General features: G+C 49.1%; 2 protein-coding genes across 8 annotated transcripts in view; one reads left to right on the top strand and one right to left on the bottom strand.

Moving 5' to 3' along the window:
• The window catches only part of LOC144507806 (procollagen galactosyltransferase 1-like), a 69,141-nt gene extending 59,510 nt beyond the window's left edge, over nt 1-9,631 (top strand). For all 3 annotated transcript variants that reach the window (XM_078235117.1, XM_078235120.1, XM_078235118.1), the window contains 2 exons: nt 2,935-3,141; nt 4,693-9,631. In XM_078235117.1, the coding sequence (XP_078091243.1) occupies nt 2,935-3,141; nt 4,693-4,960 (475 nt within the window). In that variant the 3' untranslated portion in view covers nt 4,961-9,631. The remainder of the gene's footprint in view (nt 1-2,934; nt 3,142-4,692) is intronic.
• Nucleotides 9,632-11,508: 1,877 nt separating this feature from the next.
• Nucleotides 11,509-25,827, bottom strand: part of nxnl1 (nucleoredoxin like 1) — a 42,954-nt gene continuing 28,635 nt past the window's right edge. For 4 of the 5 annotated variants that reach the window (XM_078235135.1, XM_078235134.1, XM_078235136.1 and 1 more), the window contains 2 exons: nt 23,047-23,395; nt 12,644-16,027 (listed from right to left, as the gene is read on the bottom strand). In XM_078235135.1, coding sequence (XP_078091261.1) covers nt 15,754-16,027; nt 23,047-23,372 — 600 coding nt within the window. In that variant the 5' untranslated portion in view covers nt 23,373-23,395 and the 3' untranslated portion in view covers nt 12,644-15,753. Of the gene's footprint in view, nt 11,625-12,643; nt 16,028-23,046; nt 23,396-25,827 lie in introns of those variants that run through there. The other variant, XR_013500143.1, reaches the window with a different exon arrangement.

Below are 25,827 nucleotides of genomic sequence, written 5' to 3'. Positions count from 1 at the left end.
TGGTCACCAAGAGATCCTTAATTCCAGATTTCACGGTGGCACAGCGGTTAGCACTGCTGCCTCACAGCGCCAGGGACCTGGTTTAATTCCCCGCTTGGGTCACTGTCTGTGCGGAGTCTGCATGTTCTCCCTGTGTCTGCGTGGGTTTCCTCCAGGAGCTCCAGTTTCCTCCCACACTCCAAAGGTCTGCAGGTTAGATACACTGGCCATGCTAAATTCTCCCTCAATGTACCCGAACAGGCACCAGAGTGTGGAGATTAGGGGATTTTCCACAGGAACTTCATTGCAGTGTTAATGTCAGCTTGTGTCTGATAAATTTGTGTCTAATAAACTTTAAATCTACTTTAAAAATTCCACCATCTGCCATGGCGGGATTTGAACCCGGGTCCCCAGAACATTAACTGAGTTTCTTGATTAATTGTCCAGCGATAATACCAGCAGGCCTCCCCTCTGTGTCTTTAGATATCGACTTTCAGAGTTTTAGGACATCTTAAAGCACTTTGCAGCCAATTGAGTTGTGTTTTTGAAGTGTGGTCACTGTTGGAAAGTAGGAAACGTGGCAGCCACTTTACACACTGCAAGCTCCCAACAAACTGCAACGTGATAATGGTCAGATTCTGACAGAATCTCAGAAGGAGAAGGAGGCCATTCGGCCCACTGTGTCTCCAAATGAGCATTGTGATTTGTTCCCATGTTTTTGTGAAGTAGATTGAGCATGAGTATTGGCTGGGATACTGGGGAGAACTCCCCTGCTTTACTTCGAAGCAAAGCCAGGGGATATCTTTCACCCAACGAAGATGGCCTCGTTTTACCATGATGTGGAGATGCTGGCGTTGGACTGGGGTGGGCACAGTAAGAAGTCTCACAAAACCAGGTTAAAGTCCAACAGGTTTATTTGGTATCACGAGCTTTCAGAGCGCTGCTCCTTCATCAGATGAGAGGAGAGTTGGGTCCACAAACACGCATATGTGGACACAGACTCAATTAACTTGTAATTGAGTCTGTCTATATGTGCCGTGTTTGTGAACCCAACTTTCCACTCACCTGATGAAGGGGCAGTGCTCCGAAAGCTCGTACTACCAAATAAACCTGTTGGACTTTAACCTGGTTTTGTTTTAACATGTCATCTGAAGGATGTACCTATGGGGGTGATACATAACGAGACAGCATGGGGGAGACAGCGGTAATGTAACTGGCCTAGTAATCCAGAGAGGCCCAGGCTAGTGCTCTGGGGACACGGGTTCGAATCCCACCCCGGCAGCTGGTGGAATTTAAATTCAGTTAATAAAATCTGGAGTTGAAAGCTAGCCTCAGTGATGGTGACCGTGACAACTATCATCGGTTGTCCTAAAAACCCATCCCCGTTCACCAATTTTGATTTGAGTTATGATTGTCACATGTATTAGTATACAGTGAAAAGCAGTGTTTCTTGCGCGCAATACAGACAAAGCATACTGTTCATAGAGAAGAAAAGGAGAAGGTGCAGAATGTAGTGTTACAGTCATAGCTAGGGTGCAGAGAAAGATCAACTTAATGCGAGGTAGGTCCATTCAAAAGTCTGATGGCAGCAGGGAAGAAGCTGTTCTTGAGTCGGTTGGTACGTGACCTCAGACTTTTGTATCTTTTTCCCAACGGAAGATGGTGGAAGAGAGAATGTCCGGGGCACAAGGACCCCCAGGGGTTATGTTGGATTATGTTGGCTGCTTTTCCGAGGCAGCGGAATATCCTTGAGGGAAGGGGATCTGTCATCCTTACCTGGTCTGGCCTCCAGAAGTTGTTGACTCTTAATTGCCCTCTGAAGTGGCCGCTCAGTTTGAGAGCGATTAGGGATGAGCAATAAATGCTGTCCTTGCCAGTGACGCCCACAGCCCGTCAAAGAGCGGTAAATAAAAAAGCTCCAAAGACCGACGCTCCCTCAATACTGCACTGGAATGTCAGCAGGATTTTGTACTCCCATCCCTGGAGTGGGATTTGAACACTCAATATTCTATCTTGGAGGCGATACCGTTACCCATTAAGCTAAGACTAACAATCTGGAACACAAGAATCTTGTGCAATCCCGACAATGGCTGTTTGTTTTACTGTTTATTTTTAAATCCATGCTCTCAATCCATCTTTCCCTCATCCCCTTGCTTCTTTTTATGTAATGGCTTTTGTTTAGAACCGTAGAACCCCAACAGTGCAGAAAGAGGCCATTCGGCCCATTAAGTCTGCACTGACTCTCTGAAAGGACATCCCATCTAGGCCCTCACCTCTGCCCTATATCCATGGCCCTGCGCAATTATCATGGTCAACCTCCCTACCTCCACATCTTTGGACACTAAGGGGTAATTTAGCATGGCCAATCCATCTAACCTGCACATCTTTGGACACTAAGGGGTAATTTAGCATGGCCAATCCACCTATCCTGCACACCTTTGGACACTAAGGGACAATTTAGCATGGCCAATCCACCTATCCTGCACATCTTTGGACACTAAGGGACAATTTAGCATGGCCAATCCACCTAACCTGCACATCTTTGGACACGAAGGGACAATTTAGCATGGCCAATCCACCTAACCTGCACATCTTTGGACACTAAGGGACAATTTAGCATGGCCAATCCACCTAACCTGCACATCTTTGGACTGTGGGAGGGAACTGGAGCACCCGGAGGAAACCCACGCAGACACGGGGAGAATGTGCGAACTCCTCACAGACAGTGACCCAAGTCCGGAATTGAACTTGGGTCCCTGGTGCTGTGAGGCAGCAGAGCTAACCACTGTGCCACCATCTTCATTGACAGCCCAGCCTTGATCTTCTGCTCGGATCCGCCTTCCTAGGACCCCACCCTCGTTTCTGTGCTTGTCTGCGCTAGTTTGATATTTATCCTCCCTCCGTTCTAATCTCCTGCCGCTCCTTTAACAGAATCCCCTGTTTCTGCTTCCACAGCTACATTGGCCGAAAGCGGATGCAGGTGGATCATCCGGAGAAGCCGGTGCCCGGGGTCCGGAACTTGGTCGAGGCCGATTACTCCTACTGGACTCTCGGATACGCCCTCTCGTTCCAAGGGGCGAAGAAGCTCCTCGATGCCAAACCCTTTGATAAGATGCTGCCCGTGGATGAATTTTTGCCCGTGATGTACAACAAGCACCCTGTGTACGTACCCTGCGCTGAAACAAGGGGGAGAGCTGGGGCACTGGTCGTTCTGTGGGTGAGGTGTTAATGCGCTGAAAGGTGCAGGAATGGAACGGAGGTCAGGCTCTCCACTCTTCTTACTTTTGGGTTAAAATCTGGATGCGTGCAAGATGGGATTGGGCGGCACGGGAGCACAGTGGTTAACACTGCTGCCTCACAGCGCCAGGGACCCGGGTTCGATTCCCGGCTTGGGTTACTGTGGAGTTTACACATTCTCCCCATGTCTGCGTGGGTTTCCTCCGGGTGCTCCGGTTTCCTCCCACAGTCAGAAAGACGTGTTGGTTAGGGTGCATTGGCCGTGCTAAATTCCCCCTCAGTGTACCCGAACTGGCGTCGGAGTGTGACGACTGGGGGATTTTCACAGTAACTTCATTGCAGTGTTAATGTAAGCCTACTTGTGACTAATAATTAAACTTTTTCCTTTACTTTTTTTTAACTTAGATGCTGAGGTGAGGTTCTGGGGTGATGTCAGGAAGCATTTATTCACACAGAGGGTATGGAAATCTAGAATCCTAAAAGATTGTTGGGATTGGCGTGGGGAGCGATCTCTAACCTGAGATTGATGAGATTTTTGTTGGGGAAGGGTTACAGAACCACGGTGGGTAGATCAAGATCAGATCCGCCTTGATCTAACTGAGTGACCAAATGGCATCTCCCAACTTGCTAAGAAATGTCTCTGAATGTCTTTCAAAGGGACAGTCATCTGACTTGTGGGTTAGGCTGTTATACCCGAGGTAAACACAGTAAGAGTTTTAACAACACCAGGTTAAAGTCCAACAGGCTTATTTGGTAGCAAATGCCATTAGCTTTCGGAGCGTTGGAGTGGATATCCATTCCATCTGACGAAGGAGCAGCGCTCCGAAAGCTAATGGCATTTGCTACCAAATAAACCTGTTGGACTTTAACCTGGTGTTGTTAAAACTCTTCCTGTGTTTACCCCAGTCCAACGCCGACATCTCCACATCATATCCGAGGTATGTCAGTTTTTTTTTATTCATTCATGGGATATGGGTGTTGCTGGCTGGGCCAGCATTTATTGCCCATCCCTAGTTGCCCTTGAACTGAGTGGCTTGCTAGGGCATTTCAGAGGGCAGTTGAGAGGGCACTGCTGTGGCTCTGGAGTCACATGTAGGCCAGACCAGGTAAGGACGGCAGATTTCCTTCCCTAAAGGACATTAGTGAACCAGATGGGTTTTCCCAACAATCGACAATGGTTTCACGGTCATCAGTAGATTCTTAATTCCAGATATTTTTTATTGAATTCAAATTCCACCATCTGTCGGAGCGGGATTCGAACCTGGATCCCCAGAACATTAGCTGAGTTTCTGGATTAATAGTCTAGCGATGATACCACTAGGCCATCACCTCCCCTGAATCAGTTCAAAAACAATAAGGACTTGGGTGCTTATTCCGAAGATGTTCTTCCTCTTAGCTTGCTGCTGTCCTGCCCTGTCTTTTCCAGTCGCTCTCCTTGGCCTGTTTGAACCTGGCAGCTTTCTGTTCCCCCATCAGGTCCGAGTACATGGATCACTTTGAGAAACGCGACCTGAGGGCTTTCTCCGTGGAGCCGCTCCTCATCTACCCCACGCATTACACGGGCGACCCGGGTTACGTGAGCGACACGGAGACCTCCACGGTCTGGGACAACGAGAAGCTGAAGACGGACTGGGACCGCGCCAAGTCGCAGAAGACCAAGGAGCAGGCAAAGATCCGGGAGGCAGCGCAGAACCTGGACGTCTCGCATTCTCCCATTGACTCGGCCTCCAGGGACGAGCTGTGACCGCTGGTCTGGGCCGGCGCCCCGATGGCGAATGGCGGGTTGGGAAGGGGGACGCAGAATACACAGGGACGCGACCCGTGTTCGAGCGGGTCGGAATGACCTCGGAACCCCAGCTACACCCGGTACCGTCCTTCCCTGTGCTTTTCAGGGTGGGTGGGAGAGCGCAGTTGTGCAGACTAACCATTAATTGTTGACTAACTTGCAATGTGCCTCAATGTATATTAATAGTTAGGTATACACGATTCACCTCAAAAGGACTGAATACCTCACAGGGCCACTGCTATGAATGAGTTGCATGTGTTATAAGTTCGGCAGGGTAGGTATGCGACTTGGGCAACAGCGTAAAACATATCGAGTTGACCGTGTGTTACACATTTGGCCAAATATTCAATTGCGGGACGATGGAATGTCAAGTGGGGATTGCATAATGGGCACCTTGACCCGATACCACCTCGATTGTGTTGCCGCCCTAAGGCGCGATTCTATCCTGCTGTCTCAACGTTCTGTCTCTATTACAGATGTAATACAAATATCATAAAAATGTATTTTTGTTGCAGCTATTTCACCCTTTAATTCACGTTTTTAAAGGTTGGTGCTCCTTCTCACGACGTTCCAAGGGGTTTTCGCCTCACTCCGTTGCAAGTTTTGTCGGTTGCCGAGCGATCCCGCCAGTCGTAGCCTCGGTAACGACGTGTCGTTTCTTAACCTGTCCAGTAGCTCTTATTAAATCTAGGAAAGGGGTGGGGGGCGGCGGGGGGGGGAGGGGGGGCTCTCATCCCCGAGCAAGAAAATGAGCCTCAGCTCTGGTCCCTGAAATCGTGGGGTGACCCACATAAGGGGAAACCACGGATGGCGGAGGAGAGGGAGGGGGGGAGATAGCAATGTGGGCAGTGGTGAAGGATGTGTGTGGTCAGTGCCCCAATCCTGTCACTATGGCCTGCCCAATAAATGAAAATGACCCATCGGCCAATTGTCCAATTGAATGACGGAACAGGTTCGAGGGGCTGAATAGCCTCCTCCTGTTCTTATGTTCTCCACACCAGGGTCATCCGCATGGTTTAGTACCTCCACACAGCAGGTATTAGCCCAGCGAATGCCTCTGTACGTTGGTTACAAACATGCCTCCATTTGTAGGGTAAAGATAATTGAGTTTTCAGATAAGAATAGAGGAAATATCTGATGAAGACCAGGCTAGTTGGAGGCTGATATTGAGCATTTCCTGCTCTCATCAGAAGTCAGAATTACACTTGGGGAGTTGTGTAGGTTGTGGGTAGCTTCCAGTCATCTCAGAGAAACAGTCTCTGCTAAATCTATTACAAATCTCTTGGCATTCCCATTTGACACGTCTCTTAAGGATTTAAAATTCCTGGATCCAGCTGCTGTGAAAGTTTATTGCACTGCCCTATCACCATGGAGACACCAGATGGTCAGGACATGAGTCAGTTTTATTCCAGCTCTTTTTGTTAAAAAATATGTCCTTTTTGTTTTGCTCATTTTGGATCTTTGAAACGTTCTCAGAATGGACAGTCTAGACTCTAGACCCAGTTACTCAGCCAGTGTGCCTTGTGAGTGACATACTGTTCACATCCAGCAAGTTACTGCTCGTACAAGGAACAATTCTGTTCTGAATGTCCTCCTTAACTCTAGTACAATGGCAGAAAGGACACTACCGTCCCCTTAGTTGGTCACCAAGATCAAGAAACCCATCTCCGTCTCCTCATTACTTCTTTTGCCAGAAAGAATCTGCATAGTTCCTGCTGTTGCTCTTTCTCCCTTTCTACTCTCTCACCCTTTTGTCTGTTCTACATGCCTGCTTAATTACCTAAAAAAATAACCTTTTATTGATGTTTCGTTTGCACTTCAGTCCTGATTTACAGGCACCCGGTACGGAGTGCGGCGTGCGGAGGACCTCCTCGTGAACCTGCTCCTGGGTCTGGCCAGACTCACCGTAAACAGGTCCAGGCAGCGAGGCGGCGCGGGGGGGGTCATCCGTCCCGACCGTCTGTCCTTCTACCGTGGCTACATTCACGGCCGGGTGTCCCTGGAGAGGGGGCATGTGGAGTCTACGGGCACCATCGAGGCCTTTCTGTGCCCGTTGGGCACTGCAGGGGCTGGGGTGTGTTATTGACCCTTTAATCACATTTTTGGTTTGATTTTTTAAGTTTCCTTAACGTTTTGCCTTTGGGCGCTTCCTTCATTTTTGGGGTCTGCCCTTCTTGCTTTGTCCCTGAGTTTGTTTGATTTAGTTTTTTTGGTTGGCCCTAGAAGAGATACCCACTATGTGAGGAAGTTTAATCAAAGTTATTTGTTCATCTTCCCTCTTCGTTCCGGCCTGTGTTCCCGGCCGCTTACAGAGTTTCACATCACAATCCAGCTCATCTGTCCCCTTAGAATCTTGAAAACTTTCTCAGGATTTCCCTCAGTACCACCCCGGGGGTGTCTGCCCAGACCCCATGCGCTGAAGTCCCGGAGTGGGGATCGAACCCACGGCCTTCTGGCGCACAGGGCCCGGTCAACTCAGCCCAGTCGCAAAGGTGAAAATTGTTTGGGGAAAATTGGTGAAGCTTAAATATTGACTTTCCGCAGGCCTTCTGAGAATGGACGCCACCAACACCCCAATTCCCCAGGTGGATTGCTTGGGTTACACAGGATAAACAGCACAGAACCAGATCAGTCAGGTCAACCTGTCCTTGCAGGGAGAATCCCTATGGAAATGCACTTCCTTGACCCCACCCCCCCCCCCCCCCCAACCCCCTACTCCAAGGTCACGGCTATAGTACAAAATTGGATGCAAAAGAAATGCGGTGCAAGGTGCTGGACAGATTGGAACAATGCCTGGCAGCCTGATGAAATATCTTGGTCTTCCCCCAGACACCGGTGGGCCTTATCGAGTGAACCTGGACCTTTGCTGTCCTCTGACCTCCCCTTCATGCATTTGGAAGCTGTTGCAATGCACTTCACCACAGGAGCGGAGCTACCCTGAGAGATGTCTGTGATCGCTGGCCTGTCACCTTCCCCTTCGGGAACCCGGTACTGAATGTATTGGAAGAGTATTGGGGACCGGCAGAGCTTTCCACCAACGTTCAGCATGATAGCTGGAACAGTGCAGAAGGAGGCCATTCGGCCCACCGAGTCTGCACCGACCGCAATCCCACCCAGGTCCCATTCCCGTAACCCCATTTATTTACCCTGCTAATCCCCTGACACTAAGGGGTCAATTTAGCCAATCAACCTAACCCGCACATCTTTGGACTGTTGGAGGAAACCAGAGCCCCCAAAGGAAACCCACGCAGACACGGGGAGAATGTGTAAACTCCACACAGACGGTGACCCAAGCTGGGAATCGAACCCGGATCCCTGGCATGGTGAGGCGGCAGTGCTAACCACTGTGCCATCGTGCCACCAACATTCTTCACTCAGTCCCTTTCACACTTGCAGACTCACTTTTTGGTTGGCCCCACACAGGCAAGGAAGCTAGGTCATCAGGTTTTACTTTCCTTCTCCCTTGTCTCCATTGCTGAAATCTCTCCTCTGTGCCTAGATAACTGGAACGTGACACAACATTTGAGGTCCAGTCTGGCCAGACCCCAGAGCAGTTCGGTTGGACACATGTTTGCTAAGTGCCTAGATCCTTTTCAATATCACCTTTTCCGTTATCGCAACGCGTGTTCGCATTGGTGCGTGGACTTAAGGGAAGGGGCAGGAGGTTTGGAGGGGATGTGAGGAAAAGCTTTTTCACCCTTTCCCAGTCCCAGTCTGGAACTCACGGTCTGAAAGTGTGGTGAAGGTTTCATAACACTTGAGAAATATTTAGAGGTGCACTTGCGAAACCAAGGCTATGGGCCAAGTCCTGGAAAATGGGATTAGAATAGCTAGGTGGTTGTTTTTGACTGGTGCAGATGCGATGGGCCAAAGGACCTCTGACTATGGTCTGCATTAAGTTCCAGTCTCCAGTGTGCTACCCACTCGTGCATTTTTCCCCACATTAGCCTCAACAGCTCCTTCCAATTCCACTGCCCCTACCCGTTTGGTGCTGAAAGTTTAACCGAGTTGCGCTGGGTTTCGCAGTCTGTCTCGTTGCAGGAAATCAGAAATTCTCGGGCTCCCAACAATGTCCCTTGGGTCACCCCGCTCCATAATACCGCTCCCACCCTGACATTGAAATTGAAGTGCCTGTTTGTCCCTATCCCACAGCCTATGGGGTTGCAGCCCCTGATAGAGTCAGTGCCTTCAGAAGAGAGGGGGAGAACGGAGGAGTCACATTTCCCGCAGCTATCCTTTCCTGACTGAATTAACTGATACCTCCTCCTCCCTCCCTCTCTCCTCTAAAATGGCTGAGCGGATAATGGATCAGCACTGATGATACAAGTTAAGTGACACGGCTGTGAGTTTTATAACTACCTGGTGCTTTATTGCAGCCAATTGTACAAATAAAAGGATTTAAAATAAGATTCTTGAAAGCTTTGCAGTTCACAAGCAAAGTTTATTTTATAAAATGGACAAGGTTTATGGAGATGAATGCCAATTCTGTGTTATGGCTGATTTTGCCCCGACGCGTCCATTATCCGAGCGATGCCTAGGAATTTTTGATGTTATTTAATATTTTCCATTTTCAGTGTTTGTATCGATTGTTTACTTTGCAATTTACGATAAATATTTTATACGAACTCAGCTCTCTCGTTTTGTCAGTGTCTGTTCTCTCAGTTGAGGGTAGCGCACAGGGACAGTGGACCCTGCATCACCCAGAGCGCCCCTGTGACTCTGGGACCAGTAATTAGCATTGGACCAGGTATCAATGGGCACAACAGTATTTGGTTCACAGAGCTGATACCATCTAGTCTCTGTAAAACTTGGCATAATCAGTCGAGTTTGTTTATGCTCGGTAAAAGCAATGTGGATTCATGGGGGTGGTACGGTGGTTAGCGCTGCTGCCTCACAGCACCAGGGACCTGGGTTCAATTCCAGCCTCAGTCACTGACTGTGGAGTTTGCACGTTTTCCCTCTACACGGGTTTCATCCGGGTGCTCCAGTTTCCTCCCACACTCCAAAGATGTGCGTGTTAGGTTGATTGGCCATGCTAAATTGACCCTAGTGTCAGGAGATTAGCAGGTAAATGTGTAGGGCGACTGGGATAGGGTAAGGGTGGAATTGTGGTCGGTACAGACTCGATGGGCCAAATAGCCTCCTTATGTACTGTAGGGATTCTATGATTCATACACAGGAACCCAGGACAAGCATTCAAAACGCCATAATACACAAGGGGCGGCATGGTAGCACAGTGGTTAGCACTGCTGCTTCACAGCTCCAGGGACCTGGGTTCAATTCCCAGCTTGGGTCACTGTCTGTGTGGAGTTTGCACATTCTCCTCGTGTCTGCATGGGTTTCCTCCGGTTGCTCTGGTTTCCTCCCACAGTCCGAAGATGTGCGGGTTAGGTTGATTGGCCGTGCTAAAAATTGCCCTTTGTATCCTGGGATGTGTAGATTAGAGGGATTAGCGGGTAAAATCTGTAGGGCCTGGGTGGGATTGTGGTCGGTGCAGACTCGATGGGCCGAATGGCCTCTTGCTGTACTGTAGGGTTTCTATGATTCTAGGTCATGGACCAAGTGCTGGAAAATGGATAGGTGCGTGATAGTCAGCACAGACACGATGGGCCAAAAGGCCTCCTTTTGTGTTGTAAAACTCTATGACTCTAAGCACTGGGGGATGAGACATCTGGGACTGATGCGGTTGAAGAAATGAAAGTTTTGGGGGGAGGCGCACAGTGGTTAGCACTGCTGCCTCACAGCACCAGGGACCCGGGTTCGATTCCCGGAGTCTACATGTTCTCCCCGTGTCTGGGTTTCCTCCAGATGCTCCGGTTTCCTCCCACAGTCCAAAAGACGTGCTGGTTTTGCCTTTAGTGTCCCAAGATGTGCGAGTTAGGGGGCTTAGCGGGGCATACATGGGGTTACGGGGATTGGGCCTGGCGAAGATGTTCTGTCGAGAGTTGGTGCAGCGTCGATGGACTGATCGGCTTCCTTCTGCACTGCAAGGATTCTATGAATGGGGTTGACAGGTAATGCTTGGTCCTGGACTGGTTTTGATTCCAGGTGGGGTGGGGGGGGGGGTGCTGGAACGGAACTACCCAGACTATTTTGTCGCTGTCGTCTCTATTTTATGTTCTTGCCCCACCCAGATTCTGGGGGCGGGGCAGGGGGTGCTTAGGGTTGCTAACTGTGATTAAATTTATCCCTGGAGGTTTCGTCACGTGACTTGCCCCCCACGCGCCAGCCATTAGTCGGCCAACTCATCCATCCTTATGACGCATGGTCTTCCTACGCCAATTGGAAAGCAAAAAGGCACATTACCCAACTGGATGATGCTGTCCCTCAAACAGCCTTCCTCCCCATTTCCAATCTTTTAAATAGGTGGTGAAGAGAAATATTCAAAGAGAATGACAAAACAAATCAATCTTTAAATGTCCAGCGGTGCCATCCGAGTCTGATCTTCATTTCCTGGAGACTCCAGGCCAATCCTGGAGCGTTGGTAACCCAGGGGAAAGGTGGCAGTACGTTTTCCTGACCCTTGAGTGATCCTGCATCCTTTTCGCTCCTCCAGCAGTAGACGAATGTAAATGAAGACAGCATTTAACAAAAGGAAGAAGTTGCATCAGATACAAGATAACTGTAAAGTAAAAAGTTTATTCATTAGTCACAAGTAAGGCTTACATTAACACTGCAATGAAGTTACTGTGAAATTCCCCTAGTTGCCACACTCAGGCGCCTGTTCGGGTAACACTGAGGGAGAATTTAACATGACCAATGCACCCTAACCAGCACGTCTTTCAGACTGTGGGAGGAAACCCACACAGACACGGACAACGTGCAGATTCCACACAGACAGTGACCCAAGCCGGGAATTGAACCTGGTCCCTGGCGCTGTGCAGCACCAGTGCTAACCACTGTGCTACCGTGCCCGCCCGTGTGGTAGAACTGTGGTGGATACAGAACCTTGTCCATATATTATGTCTGACTTTAGGAGTCTGCACCAAAATGAATTGCTTTTTCAGTGCCTGAGTTCCAGGCACCCACCACCCTCTGTGTAAAAGATCTGTCTTGTACATCTGTCCAAAGATGTGTGGGTTAGGTTGATTGGCCAGGTTAAAAATTGCCCCTTAGAGTCCTAAGATGTGTAGGTGAGAGGGATTAGCGGGTAAATATGTGGGGGTAGGGCCTGGGTGGGATTGTGGTCGGTGCAGACTCGATGGGCCGAATGGCCTCCTTCTGCACTGTAGGGTTTCTATGATTTCTATGATCTCCTTTAAACCTTGCCCCTCGCACCTTAAACTGATGCCCCCTAGTAATTGACTCTTCCACCCTGGGAAAAAGTTACACAACGAGCCAACTAAAATATTTCCTTTAATAAAGAACAAAGAAAATTACAGCACAGGAACAGGCCCTTCGGCCCTCCAAGCCTGCGCCAACCATGCTGCCCGACTGAACTAAAACCCCCTACCCTTCTGGGGACCATATCCCTCTATTCCCATCCTATTCATGTATTTGTCAAGATGCTCCTTAAAAGTTACGATTGTATTCACTTCCACTACCTTCCCCGGCAATGAATTCCAGGCACCCACCACCCTCTGTGTAAAAAACCTGCCTTGTACATCTCCTTTAAACCTTGCCCCTCGCACCTTAAACCTGTGCCCCCTCGTAATTGACTCTTCCACCCTGGGAAAAAGCTTCTGACTATCCACTCTGTCCATGCCTCTCAATCTTGCAAACTTCTATCAGGTCGCCCCCCCTCAACCTCCGTTGTTCCAGTGAGAAAAAAACCAAGTTTCTCCAACCTCTCCTCATAGCTAATGCCCTCCATACCAGGCAACATCCTGGTAAATCTTTTCTGTACCCTCTCCAAAGCCTCCACATCCTTCTGGTAGTGTGGCGACCAGAATTGAACACTATATTCCAAGTGCGGCCTAACTAAGGTTCTATAAAGTTGCAACATGACTTGCCAATTTTTAAACTCAATGCCCCGGCCGATGAAAGCAAGCATGCCGTATGCCTTCTTGACTACCTTCTCCACCTGCATTGCCACTTTCAGTGACCTGTGTACCTGTACACCCAGATCCCTCTGCCTATCAATATTCTTAAGGGTTCTGCCATTTACTGTATATTTCCTATCTGTATTGGACCTTCCAAAATGCATTAGCTCACATTTGTCCGGGTTAAACTCCATCTGCCATCTCTCTGCCCATGTCTCCAAATGATCTATATCCTGCTGAATCCTCTGATGGTCCTCATCACTGTCCACAAATCCACCAACCTTTGTGTCATCCACAAACTTACTAATCAAACCAATTATATTTTCCTCCAAATCATTTATATATTTGACAAACAGCAAAGGTCCCAGCACTGATCCCTGAGGAATGCCACTTGTCACAGCCCTCCATTCAGAAACACACCCTTCCACTGCTACCCTCTACCTCCTCCTGGCAGTGAGTTCCAGGCACCCATAGAATCATAGAAACCCTACAGTGCAGAAGGAGGCCACTCGGCCCATCGAGTCCGCACCGACCACAATCCCACCCAGGCCCTACCCCCACATATTTTACCTGCTAATCCCTCTAACCTACGCATCTCAGGGGCAATTTTAATCTGGCCAATCAACCTAACCCGCACATCTTTGGACTGTGGGAGGAAACCGGAGCACCCGGAGGAAACCCACGCAAACACGAGGAGAATGTGCAAACTCCACACAGACAGTGACCCAAGCCGGGAATCGAACTCGGGACCCTGGAGCTGTGAAGCAGCAGTGCTAACCACTGTGCTACCGTGCCGCCCACCACCCTCTGTGTAAAAGATGTGCCTTGTACATCTCCTTTAAACCTTGCCCTCGCACCTTAAACCTATGCCCCCTAGTAATTGACTCTTCCACTCTGGGAAACAGCTTCTGACTATCCACTCTGCCCATGGATGACCGAGCCAGTTCTGTATCCACTTGCCAGGTCACCTCTGATCCCATGCGACTTCACCTTCTGCACCAGTCTGCCATGAGGGACCTTGTCAGAGGCCTTACTGAAGTCCATATAGACAACATCCAGTGCCCTACCCTCATCAATCATCTTTGTCACTTGCTCGAAAAACTCGATCTAGTGAGACACGACCTCCCCTTCACAAAACCATCTTGCCTCTCGCTAATACGTCCACTTATTTCCAAGTGGGAATAAATCCCATCTCGAAGAATCCTCTCCAATAATTTCCCTACCACTGATGTAAGGCTCACTGGCCTGTAATTACCTGGATTATTCTTTAATGGTCAGTCCTGAAGGTTGGTAACGTGGACAGATCGGGATGAATGACAAGTGTCTGCTAAATGTCAATAACTTTGCATTCTATATTTGCTGTTAGTCGGACCTCCGTTATAAAGTGTGATTTGCATGGTGGCACAGTGGTTGGCAGTGCTGCCTCACAGCGCAAGGGACCCGGGTTCGATTCCCGGCTTGAGTCACTGTCTCTGTGGAGTTTGCACCTTCTCCCCGTGTCTGCGTGGGTTTCCTCCGGGTGCTCCAGTTTCCTCCCTGGAAAGACGTGCTGGTTAGGGTGCATTGACCCGAATAGGCGCCGGAGTGTGGCGACTAGGGAATTTTCACAGCAACTTCATTGCAGTGTTAATGTAAGCCTTCTTGTGACTAACAAATAAACTTTAATTTTCTCTCTGTGTCTGCGTGGCTTTCCTCCGGGTGCTCCGGTTTACTCCCAAAGTCCAAAGATGTGCAGGTTAGCTGGATTGACCGTGGTACATTGTTCCTTAGTGTCCCAAGACGTGTGGGTTAGATGGATTCGCCATGGTAAATTGCTCCTTAATGTCCCAAGATGTGTAGGTTCGGAGAATTAGCCATGGTAAATATGTGGGGTCACAGAGTCACAGTGTCTCTGTGCCCTGTTTGAGAGCACATTTCCACTCCATCTGACGAAGGAGCAGCGCTCCGAAAGCTAATGGTGTTTGCTACCAAATAAACTTGTTGGACTTTAACCTGGTGTTGTTAAAACTCTTACTGTGTTCACCCCAGTCCAACGCCGGCATCTCCACATCATGAATATGTGGGGTTACAGGGATAGGGTGGTGGGTGATGCTGGATCGGATGCTCTGTTGGAGGTGGTGCAAACTCAATGGGACGAATGGCCTCCTTCTGCACTGTAGTGATTCTATTCTATGATTTAAGATTGTTTCAGGGTTAGACACAATTATTACCTTGGTAGCTAATTCAAGCCAACAATCATTCTCAGCAGCTCCTTACTCTAAACGCTTACATCCAGGGACCCTGTACTTTTTCATTAATTTCCTATTCACCTCATCACTAATGGTGCCAGTGGCTGCAAGAGACACCTCCCATCTCACCATCAGAATCTGTTTTCCAGGTATTGGGAAGAGATTGCAAAAGGATAAGGCTATATAAACACCTAATGGACAGATTCCAGTGTTATTATCCGGTTTGACATCTTGTTGCTTCTTTCTTGATTGATGTATAATCTTATTTGTAAATAAATCTAGCTGGGCAGCTTAGCCTGCATGAGGTAGTCTAAAGGCGTGTCTTTCTCCCCCATTTCTGAGGTGGTGGGAGATCATTGTGGGAGTTCACCTATTCTCCAGTCCACGGGTGTTACTGCAGTTTGGAGTTGGGCTTTGCTAGCGCATAGCAGGAAGGGGGAAAAAAGATTCTGGGGCGGGGGAAACTGTTTTGGAAATGGGCTACAATCCTGGAATGTGGGAAGTGTTGGATTGAAGCTCATGCTGTAACCTGAAAGGCTGCTCACTCCATTTCACCGGCTTTCTCCTTCTCCTTCTTAATCTTGTACTTGAGCTGCCTTAGTGGGTCGGTCAGACTCTTCCAGGTCCAATCCTCAAAGTCTTCTGCCAGCAGAAAATTCCTATCGATAACCTCAGATGCTTCCCACCAGTTCTTGAAACAATCCACTCCCATCATTGAGATCTCTGCCACTCCATTCCTTGTGATCAGGTCTCCATTGGGTTTAAGAACAACGATGCTAGGGATGGCCGTGATGTTGTACTTCTTTCGTAACTCCCTGGAAAATAAAATACAGAATCATAGAATCCCCTCACTGTGCCTTCCGCTCCTGTACCTCTTCCTAATTTAACATTGCCAGCAGGTTTAAGAGGGTTATGTTTTATCTTATCACAGTACAGTAACAGGGATCTGGGTGTACAGGTACACAGGTCACTGAAAGTGGCAATGCAGGTGGAGAAGGTAGTCAAGAAGGCATACGGCATGCTTGCCTTCAACGGCCGGGGCATTGAGTTTAAAAATTGGCAAGTCATGTTGCAGCTTTATACAACCTTTGTTAGGCCGCACTTGGAATATAGTGTTCAATTCTGGTCGCCACACTACCAGAAGAATGTGGAGACTTTGGAGAGGGTACAGAAAAGATTTACCAGGATGTTGCCTGGTATGGAGGGCATTAGCTATGAGGAGAGGTTGGAGAAACTTGGTTTGTTCTCACTGGAACGACGGAGGTTGAGGGGCAACCTGATAGAAGTCTACAAGATTATGAGAGGCATGGACAGAGTGGATAGTCAGAAGCTTTTTCCCAGGTGGAAGAGTCAATTACTAGGGGGCACAGGTTTAAGGTGTGGGGGGCAAGGTTTAAAGGAGATGTACGAAGCAAGTTTTTTACACAGAGGGTGGTGGGTGCCTGGAACTCGTTGCCGGGAGAGGTAGTGGAAGCGGATACGGTAGTGACTTTTAAGGGGCATCTTGACAAATACATGAATAGAATGCGAATAGAGGGATATGGTCCCTGGAAGGGTAGGGGGTTTTAGTTAAGTCGGGCAGCATGGTCGGTGCAGGCTTGGAGGGCCGAAGGGCCTGTCCCTGTGCTGTAATTTTCTTTGTTCTTTGTTCTTTCACTAGACAGGGAGATGCAGGGAGGATGTTCCCGATGGTGGGGGGGCTCCAGAACCAGAGGTCACAGTCTGAGGATTTAGGGTAGATCATTTAGGACAGAGGTGAGGAGACATTTCTTCACCCAAAGAGTGGTGAGCCTGTGGAATTCATTACCACAGGAAGTAGTTGATGCCAGAACACTGAATGTATTCAAGAGGCGGCTGGATATAGCACTTGGGATGAATGGGATCAAAGGTTATGGGGAGAAAGCAGGATTAGGCTATTGAGTTGGATGATCAGCCATGATTGTGACGAATGGCGGAGCAGACTTGAAATGGCCTCCTCCTGCTCCTATCTTCTATGTTTCTATGTAGATACACTGCTGGCTGGTGAGTCCTGATTCTATAGAATCCCTACAGTGCAGAAGGAGGCCATTCGGCCCATTGACTTAACTGTACCTTCAAAAGGGAGCGGAACTGCTTCCTGACTGGGGCAGAGATCACATCACGTGGACTGAGGTTTAAACCTGATAATTGCATGATCCTCATGCTCTTTAACATTCCCGTTTAATTCATTTTTATGAGTGTTTTGGGAATCTGTTTTAACAATGGTTTGTGGCAGAGAAATCTGTACCTTTACTAGTCTTTGCCTACAGGTGGCACAGTGGTTAGCACTGCTGCCTCACAGCGCCAGGGACCTGGGTTCGATTCCCGGCTTGGGTCGCTGTCTGTGTGGAGTCTGCACATTCTCCCCGTGTCTGCGTGGGTTTCCTCCGGGTGCTCCGGTTTCCTCCCACAGTTGTATGATGTGTGGGTTAGGTGCATTGACCGTGCTAAATTGCCCCTTAGTGTCCGAAGATGTATATTCATTGAATCATAGAATCCCTACAGTGCAGAAGGAGGCCATTCGACCCATTGAGGCTGCACCTACCACAATCCCACCCAGCCCCTATTCCCGTAACCCAAATATTTATCCTGCTTGACGTGAAGAGGCAATTTTCTATGGCCAACCAACCTAACCTGCACATCTTTGGATTGTGGGAAGTTATAGTAAGTTGATCTTTCTCTACACCCTAGCTATGACTACATTCTGCACCCTCTCCTTTCCTTCCTCCCTATGTACTCTATGAGCGGTATGTTTTGTCCATATTATGCACAAGAAACAATACTTTTCACCAATACATGTGACAATAATAAATCAAAAAAACCGGAGCACCTGGAGGAAACCCACGCAGACACAGGGAGAATGTGCAGACTCCTCACAGAGAGTGACCCAAGGCCGGAACTGAACCCAGGAACCTGGCACTGTGAGGCAGCAGTGCTAACCACTGTGTCACCGTGCCGCCTTTGTAGCTTCAGTGGATTAGCTTTGGTGAGATGCATGGGGTTATGGGGATAGGCGGGGAGGGTGGGCCTGGCTACGGTGCACTTTCAGAAAGTCAGTGCAGATTGGATAGGCTGAACGGCCTCCTCCTATGCTGTAGGGATTCTATGGTTCTAATGGAGCTTTTGCCTACTTTCTTTTGCGGCAGGGTGGCACAGTGGTTAGTACTGCTGCCTCACAGCGCCAGGGACCTGGATTCGATTCCAGCTTCGGCTCACTGTCTGCGTGGAGTTTGCACGTTCTCCCCGTGTCTGCATGGGTTTCCTCCGGCTGCTCCGGTTTCCTCCCATACTCCAAAGATGTGCAGGTTAGGGTGCATTGACCATACTAAATTGACCTTAGTGTCAGGGGGGATTAGCAAATATATGGGGTTACGGGAATGGGGCCCTGGGTGGGGTTGTGGTTGGTGCAGACTCGATGGGCCGAATGACCATTTCTGCATTGTGGGGATTCTATGATTCTATACAAGTGATTTATAGTTAGTGTCAATGTGACGATGTATCCATGTTCATCTGTTCTAACCTCTTCCCTTCATTGGAGATGAAATTCTCTACACAGTGACTGGAGTCTGCCCAGGATTGGAGACAATGCACCCCCGCAACTGGGGGTTGGGGGGGGAGGGGGGGGGGGTGGGGGAGGAGGGGGTGGTGGGGGAGGAGGGGGTGGTGGGGGAGGAGGGAGTGGAGGGGGTGGTGGGGGAGGAGGGGGTGGTGGGGGGGGGGTGGTGGGGGGGTGGGGGTGGGGGGGTGGTAGTGGGGGGGGTGGTGGTTGGGGGGGGTGGTAGTTGGGGGAGGTGGTAGTGGGGGGGAGGTGGTAGTGGGGGGGGGGGATTGTAATCAACATCTCATTGAGGCAGAAAGGTTTAGAGGAAATTCCGGAGCTTAGGCCCTAAGCAGCTCAAGGCACGTATGAACATACAAATTAGGAGCAGGAGTAGGCCACTCTGCCCCTCAGGCCTGCTCCCCCATTCAATTAGCTCATGGCTGATCTGATTGGAACCTCAACCCCACATTCCCGCCGACCCCCCGATAACCTTTCACCCCCTGTCGTTAATCAAGAATCTATCTCGTTCTGCCTTAAAAAAATGCCTTCTGAGGAAGAGTTCCAGAGACTCTCCGCCCGCTGAGAAAGAAATTCCCCTCATCTCCGTCTTCAATGAGCGACCCCCTTATTTTTAAACAGTGACCCACCCTAGTTCTAGATTCTCCCACGAGAGGAATCATCCTCTCCACATCCACCCTGTCAACACCCCTCAGGATCTGAAAGGTTTCAATCAAGTTGCCTCTTGCTGTACCTGCATACTCGCCTTTTGTGACTCATGCACTAGGACACCCAGATCCTTCTGCATCTCAGAGGTCTGCAATCTCTCACCATCCCTCACCATGAGAGATGGGCAATAAACGCTGGGCAGCCAGCAACACCCATGTCCCACGAAGGAATTTTTAAAAAATTAAATAATCTTTTTTTATTCTTCCTGCCAAAATCTGCCCACGTGATACACCATTTGCCAGATTTCGGCCCTCTCACTTAACCCATCTATATCCCTTTGTAGCCTCCTTATGTCCACTTCACAATTTACTTTCTACTTATTGTTGTGCCATTTCCAAATTTAGGAACCTTACCTTCAGTCCCTTAGCATGGTTACCCTGGGTAAGGTAGGTGAAAATCAGACAGATGGCAGGGTTTAGAAGAATTAGGGAGAGGCGATGGCCTAGTGGTATTATCGCTAGACTATTAATCCAGAAACTCAGCTCATGTTCTGAGGACCCAGGTTCGAATCCCGCCACGGCAGATGGTGGAATTTGAATTCAATAAAATATATCTGGAATTAAGAATCTACTGATGACCATGAAACCATTGTCGGAAAAACCCATCTGGTTCACTAATTTCCTTTAGGGAAGGAAATCTGCTGTCCTTACCCGGTCTGGCCTACATGTGACTCCAGAGCCACGGCAATGTGGTTGACTCTCAACTGCCCTTCAAGGGCAATTAGGGATGGGCAATAAATGCTGGCCAGCCAGCGACACCCATGTCCCACGAATTAATTTTTAAAAAGTGGTCCCACTAAAAATAAAGACGGGATTTTCCGGCCACACTCACCCCAAGGCTGGAAAATCCTGCCCCAAGGTCAACAGACCTTTGCAATGGTCCATGTCCTGCCCGTTACAATTCCCGTGGCAGGCGGGACGGGAGAATCTCGCCCATAGAGTCTGCGGGGGCTTGACAGGATAAATGCTGAGACATTGTTTCCCCTCGTAAGGGTATCTAGAACTAAGGGCCACCATTGCAAATTAAGGCTTCTCCCATTTAAGACGGAGTTGAGCAGGAATTTCTTCTCTCGGAGGTTCGTTGTCCAGAACACTCTACCGCGGAGAGCAGTGGAGGTTGGGTCATTGGACATATTCAAGGCTCAAAGAACAAAGAACAGTACAGCACAGGAAACAGGCCCTTCGGCCCTCCAAGCCTGTGCCGCTCCTTGGTCCAACTAGACCAATTGTTTGTATCCCTCCATTCCCAGGCTGCTCATGTGACTATCCAGGTAAGTCTTAAATGATGTCAGCGTGCCTGCCTCCACCACCCTACTTGGCAGCGCATTCCAGGCCCCCACCACCCTCTGTGTAAAAAACATCCCTCTAATATCTGAGTTATACTTCGCCCCTCTCACCTTGAGCCCGTGACCCCTCGTGAACGTCACTTCTGATCTGGGAAAAAGCTTCCCACCGTTCACCCTATCTATCCCCTTCATAATCTTGTACACCTCTATTAGATCTCCCCTCATTCTCCGTCTTTCCAGGGAGAACAAGCCCAGTTTACCCAATCTCTCCTCATAGCCAAGACCCTCCATACCAGGCAACATCCTGGTAAACCTTCTCTGCACTCTCTCTAACGCCTCCACGTCCTTCTGGTAGTGCGGCGACAAGAACTGGATGCAGTACTCCATTTGTGGCCTAACCAGCGTTCTATACAGCTGCATCATCAGACTCCAGCTTTTATACTCTATACCCCGTCCTATAAAGGCAAGCATACCATATGCCTTCTTCACCACCTTCTCCACCTGTGTTGCCACCTTCAAGGATTTGTGGACTTGCACACCTAGGTCCCTCTGTGTTTCTATACTCCTGATGACTCTGCCATTTATTGTATAACTCCTCCCTACATTATTTCTTCCAAAATGCATCACTTCGCATTTATCCGGATTAAACTCCATCTGCCACCTCTCCGCCCAATTTTCCAGCCTATCTATATCCTGCTGTATTGCCCGACAATGCCCTTCGCTATCCGCAATCCAGCCATCTTCGTGTCATCCGCAAACTTGCTGATTACACCAGTTACACCTTCTTCCAAATCATTTATATATATCACAAATAGCAGAGGTTGGACATTTTGTGTCTACAGCGGTGTCGAGGGCTATGGGGGACGGGCAGGAAAGTTGAGTTAAGGCTACAATCAGATCAGCCGAGATCTTATTGAGTGGTGGAGCAGGCGAGAGGGGCTGAGTGGCCTACTGCTCCTATTAGGTTAAAATTGAGACTGGGAGCCAATGTAGGTTTGCAAGTATAGAGGTGATGAGTGAAGGTGACTTGGTGCAAGTTAGAATCATAGAAGAAGAAACGCTACAGCACAGAAAGAGGCCATTTGGCCCATCGAGTCTGCACCGACCACAATCCCACCCAGGCCCTACCCCCATATCCCTACATATCTACCCGCTAATCCATCTAACCTACGCATCTCAGGACACTATGGGGCAATTTTAGCATGGCCAATCAACCTAACCCGCACATCTTTGGACTGTGGGAGGAAACCAGAGCACCCGGAGGAAACCCACGCAGACACGAGGAGAATGTGCAAACTCCGCACAGACAGTGACCCGAGCCGGGAATCGAACCCAGGTCCCTGGAGCTGTGAGGCAGCAGTGCTAACCACTGTGCTACTGTGCCGCCCCAAGGATATGGGCAACACAAATTCATCTTCATCTAACCCTTCAAAATCTCATGGGATTTTTGTTCGTAACTGCTTGGTCTGTTTACACTTCCATTAGACTCACATTTTCTTTACTCACTCTTACTCCCTCTATTGCCCACCACCCTGACTTCTTATGTCATTTTTTTCATTCATCCGTGGGACATGGGCATCGCTGGCTGGGCAGCATTTATTGCCCATCCCTAGTTACCCTTGGAGGGCAGTTGAGAGTCAACCCCATTGAAAAAGTAAAAGTTTATTCATTTATTAGTCACAAGTAAGGCTTACATTAACACTGCAATGAAGTTATTGTGAAAATCCCTTAGTCGCCACACTCCGGCGCCTGTTCGGGTACACAGAGGGAGAATTTAGCACGGCCAATACACCTAACCAGCAAGTGTTTGGACTGTGGGAGGAAATCGGAGCACCCGGAGGAAACTCACGCAGACACGGGGAGAACGTGCAGACTCCACACAGACAGTGACCCAAGCCGGGAATCGAACCCGGGTCCCTGGCGCTGTGAGGCAGCAGTGCTAACCACCGCGCTGCCGTGCCGCCCATTGCTGTGGCTCTGGAGTCACATGTCGGCCAGACCGGGTAAGGACGGCAGATTTCCTTCCCTAAAGGGACATTAGTGAACCAGATGGGTTTTTCCGACAATGGTTTCACGGACGTCAGTAGATTCTTAATTCCAGATATTTAAAATTGAATTCAAATTCTCCATCTGCCGTGGCGGGATTCGAAGCCGGTCCCCAGAGCCTAAGCTGAGTTTCTGGAATAATCTAGTCCTGCGATAATACCGAGAGGCCACCGCCACGGCATTTTTTTCTCAGCTTCCCTCACCCCAGTGCAGTTTACCTTTTGTACGTGTCATGGAAAGGTAGGTAGAGCCACCTCCTGTGCAGTGTCTTGAGGTATTGCTGCTCCTTCTCCTCGGTTCGATCCTGGGAGACGTACACCAGCGCCAGCTGAGCTGCCCGCTCCACGTAAAACTCGTCCACCAGCCGGTTGGAGAAGTCTTGCAGCACGGGGGCGAACTCCTGGCATTTCGGGCACTCCCTCGAGCCAAAGTAGAGCAGCACCAGCTTGTTGCGCACCCTCTTCTCCACCTGCTGTGGGGTGTCCAGCTGGTCTCGGTCTCGGTTATTCACTATCAAGGTAATCCCACTGAACAGGTCGACCATGGCCTCCGCGGCAGCCTCCGTCTCTAAATCAGATTTGCCCAGTCAGGATTACTATCAGCCTTTGATTAAGCCATATCAATTCTCTCCTCCACGTGACCTCCTGCACACTTCCAGTGGAGCTCCACATAAGCTCAAGGGTCACTTTGTATTTCAGCTGGGAATGTTACTGCCTCCACAGCCCTTAAGTTCAACAATTTCTGCTCATAAACATTTCCTCCAACAGCTGGTTCGATTTAAAACGCTTCCCGCCTAGCTTTCATGTCTTTACTCGCTCAGTTTGCCATCCCCTTTTACCTTGCACCCTGAAATCTTTTTGCCATTCACGTCACATCATATCGAATCCCCACCACGCAAACAGGCCATTCAGCCCAAGAAGACAATTCTAGCACTTGAACTCAACAAGGAACGTAGAGCACAGGAAGAGGCCCTTCGGCCCTCCAAGACCGTGCTGATCATGATGCCCTAACTAATCTAAAACAAATCCTCCTGTCCATACTCGGTCTGTATCCCTCTATTCCCCCCCTATTCATGTAGCCATCCAGATGCCTCTGAAATGTTGCTCATGTGCCTGCTTCCACCACCTCCTCTGGCAGCACGTTCCAGGCACCCATCATTATCTGTGTGAAAAACTTCTCCCGCACATCTCCCTCTCACCTTGAACCTGTGCCCCCTTGAAATTGACACTTCCATCCTGGGGAAAAGCCTCTGACTCTCCACTCTGTCTGTGCCTCTCATAATTTTGTAGATCTCTATCAGGTCTCCCCTCAGCCTCCATCTTTCCAGTGTAAAATCATAGAATCCCCACAGTCCAGAAGGAGGCCGTTTGGCCCACAGCGTCTGTACCGGCTGACAGAGGATCTTACTCAGGCCTTATTCCCGTAACCCCACATATTTACCCCATTAATCCCCCTAACCTACACATCTTGGGACTCTAAGGAGAAATTTACCATTGTCAATCAGCCTAACCCGCACATCTTTGGACTGTGGGAGGAAACCGGAGCACCCGGAGGAAACCCACGCAGACACGGGGAGAATGTGCAAATTCCACACAGATAGTGACCCAAGCTGGGAATCGAACCCGGGTCCCTGGCGCTGTGAGGCAGCAGTGCTAACCACTGTGTTACCGTGCCACTCTGAGGCGCGTCATCAAATCTCATCAACATATTCTTCCTTTCCCTCTTAAGTGACTGATTATAAGTTTTGGGTGATTTGAGTACTGTTGTGACATGGGCAGTTAGCTGAATTGGCGTTAAGAGATTAAACTAAGCACAGTTGAAATGGGAAAGCCATTAGAATGGTTGGTTGCTATTGATGGAATTTCAGTTGAAGGAAGGAACTTGCATTTATATAGCACCTTTTCATGACCTCAGGACATTCAAATGCACTTTGCAGCCAATGGAGCAATTTTGAAGTGTAAATAGTCCTGTAATGTTGGGAAACAATGCAGCTAATTTACATAAAGAACAAAGAACAAAGAATAGCACAGCACAGGAACAGGCCCTTCGGCCCTCCAAGCCTGCGCCGATCATGATGCCCTAACTAAACTAAAACCATATGCACTTACAGAGTCCGTATCCTTCCATTCCCATCCTATTCATGTATTTGTCTAGTTGCTCCTTAAATGCCGCTATCGTACCTGCTCCCACCACCTTCCCGGGCAGCGCGTTCCAGACACTCACCACCCTCTGTGTAAAAAACTTGCCTCGCACATCTCCTCTAAACTTTTCCCCACGCACCTTAAACCTATGTCCCCTAGTACTTGACTTTTCTACCCTAGGAAAGAGCATCTGACTATCCACTCTGTCCATGCCACTCATAATCTTGTAAACCTCTATCAGATCGCCCCTCAACCTCCATCGTTCCAGTGAGAACAAGCCAAGTTTATCCAACCTCTCCTCATGGCTAATACCCTCCAGACCAGGCAACACCCTGGTAAACCTCTTCTGTACCCTCTCCAGAGCATCCACATCCTTCTGGTAGTGTGGTGACCAGAATTGTACACAATATTCTAAATGAGGCCTAACTATGGTTCTGTACAGCTGCAGCATGACCTGCCAATTTTTATACGCTATGTCCCGGTAGATATATATTTATATATATACTGAAAGATCCCTCAAACTGCAGTGAGATTGTGACCAGATAAGCCTTTTGGTTGCTTGAGAGAGGAATCTTGGGCCAGAACAGTGGAGATGCCCTCCTTTTAAATACTGCCACAGGATCTTTTACGTGTATCTGAGAGGGAAGATGGGGCCATCCCCTCCAAGGACAGCACCTCCAATGGTGCAGCATCCTCCCAGTGCCACACTGAAAAGTCAATCCAAGCTTTGTTAATACTCTCAATCGGACCTAAATGCCAACTGAACCACAGCCGGTGGGGACGGGTTCATAACCAGAGCTGCTTCAAGTCATTATAGTTGGACAATGAACAGGAAACCAGGAGTTTACCTCAGATCAG

Source organism: Mustelus asterias, chromosome 19, assembly GCF_964213995.1.
Source record: "Mustelus asterias chromosome 19, sMusAst1.hap1.1, whole genome shotgun sequence".
Taxonomy (NCBI): domain Eukaryota; kingdom Metazoa; phylum Chordata; class Chondrichthyes; order Carcharhiniformes; family Triakidae; genus Mustelus; species Mustelus asterias.
Note: the sequence above shows the minus strand (reverse complement) of the source record. Positions and strands in the feature narration are given on the sequence as shown.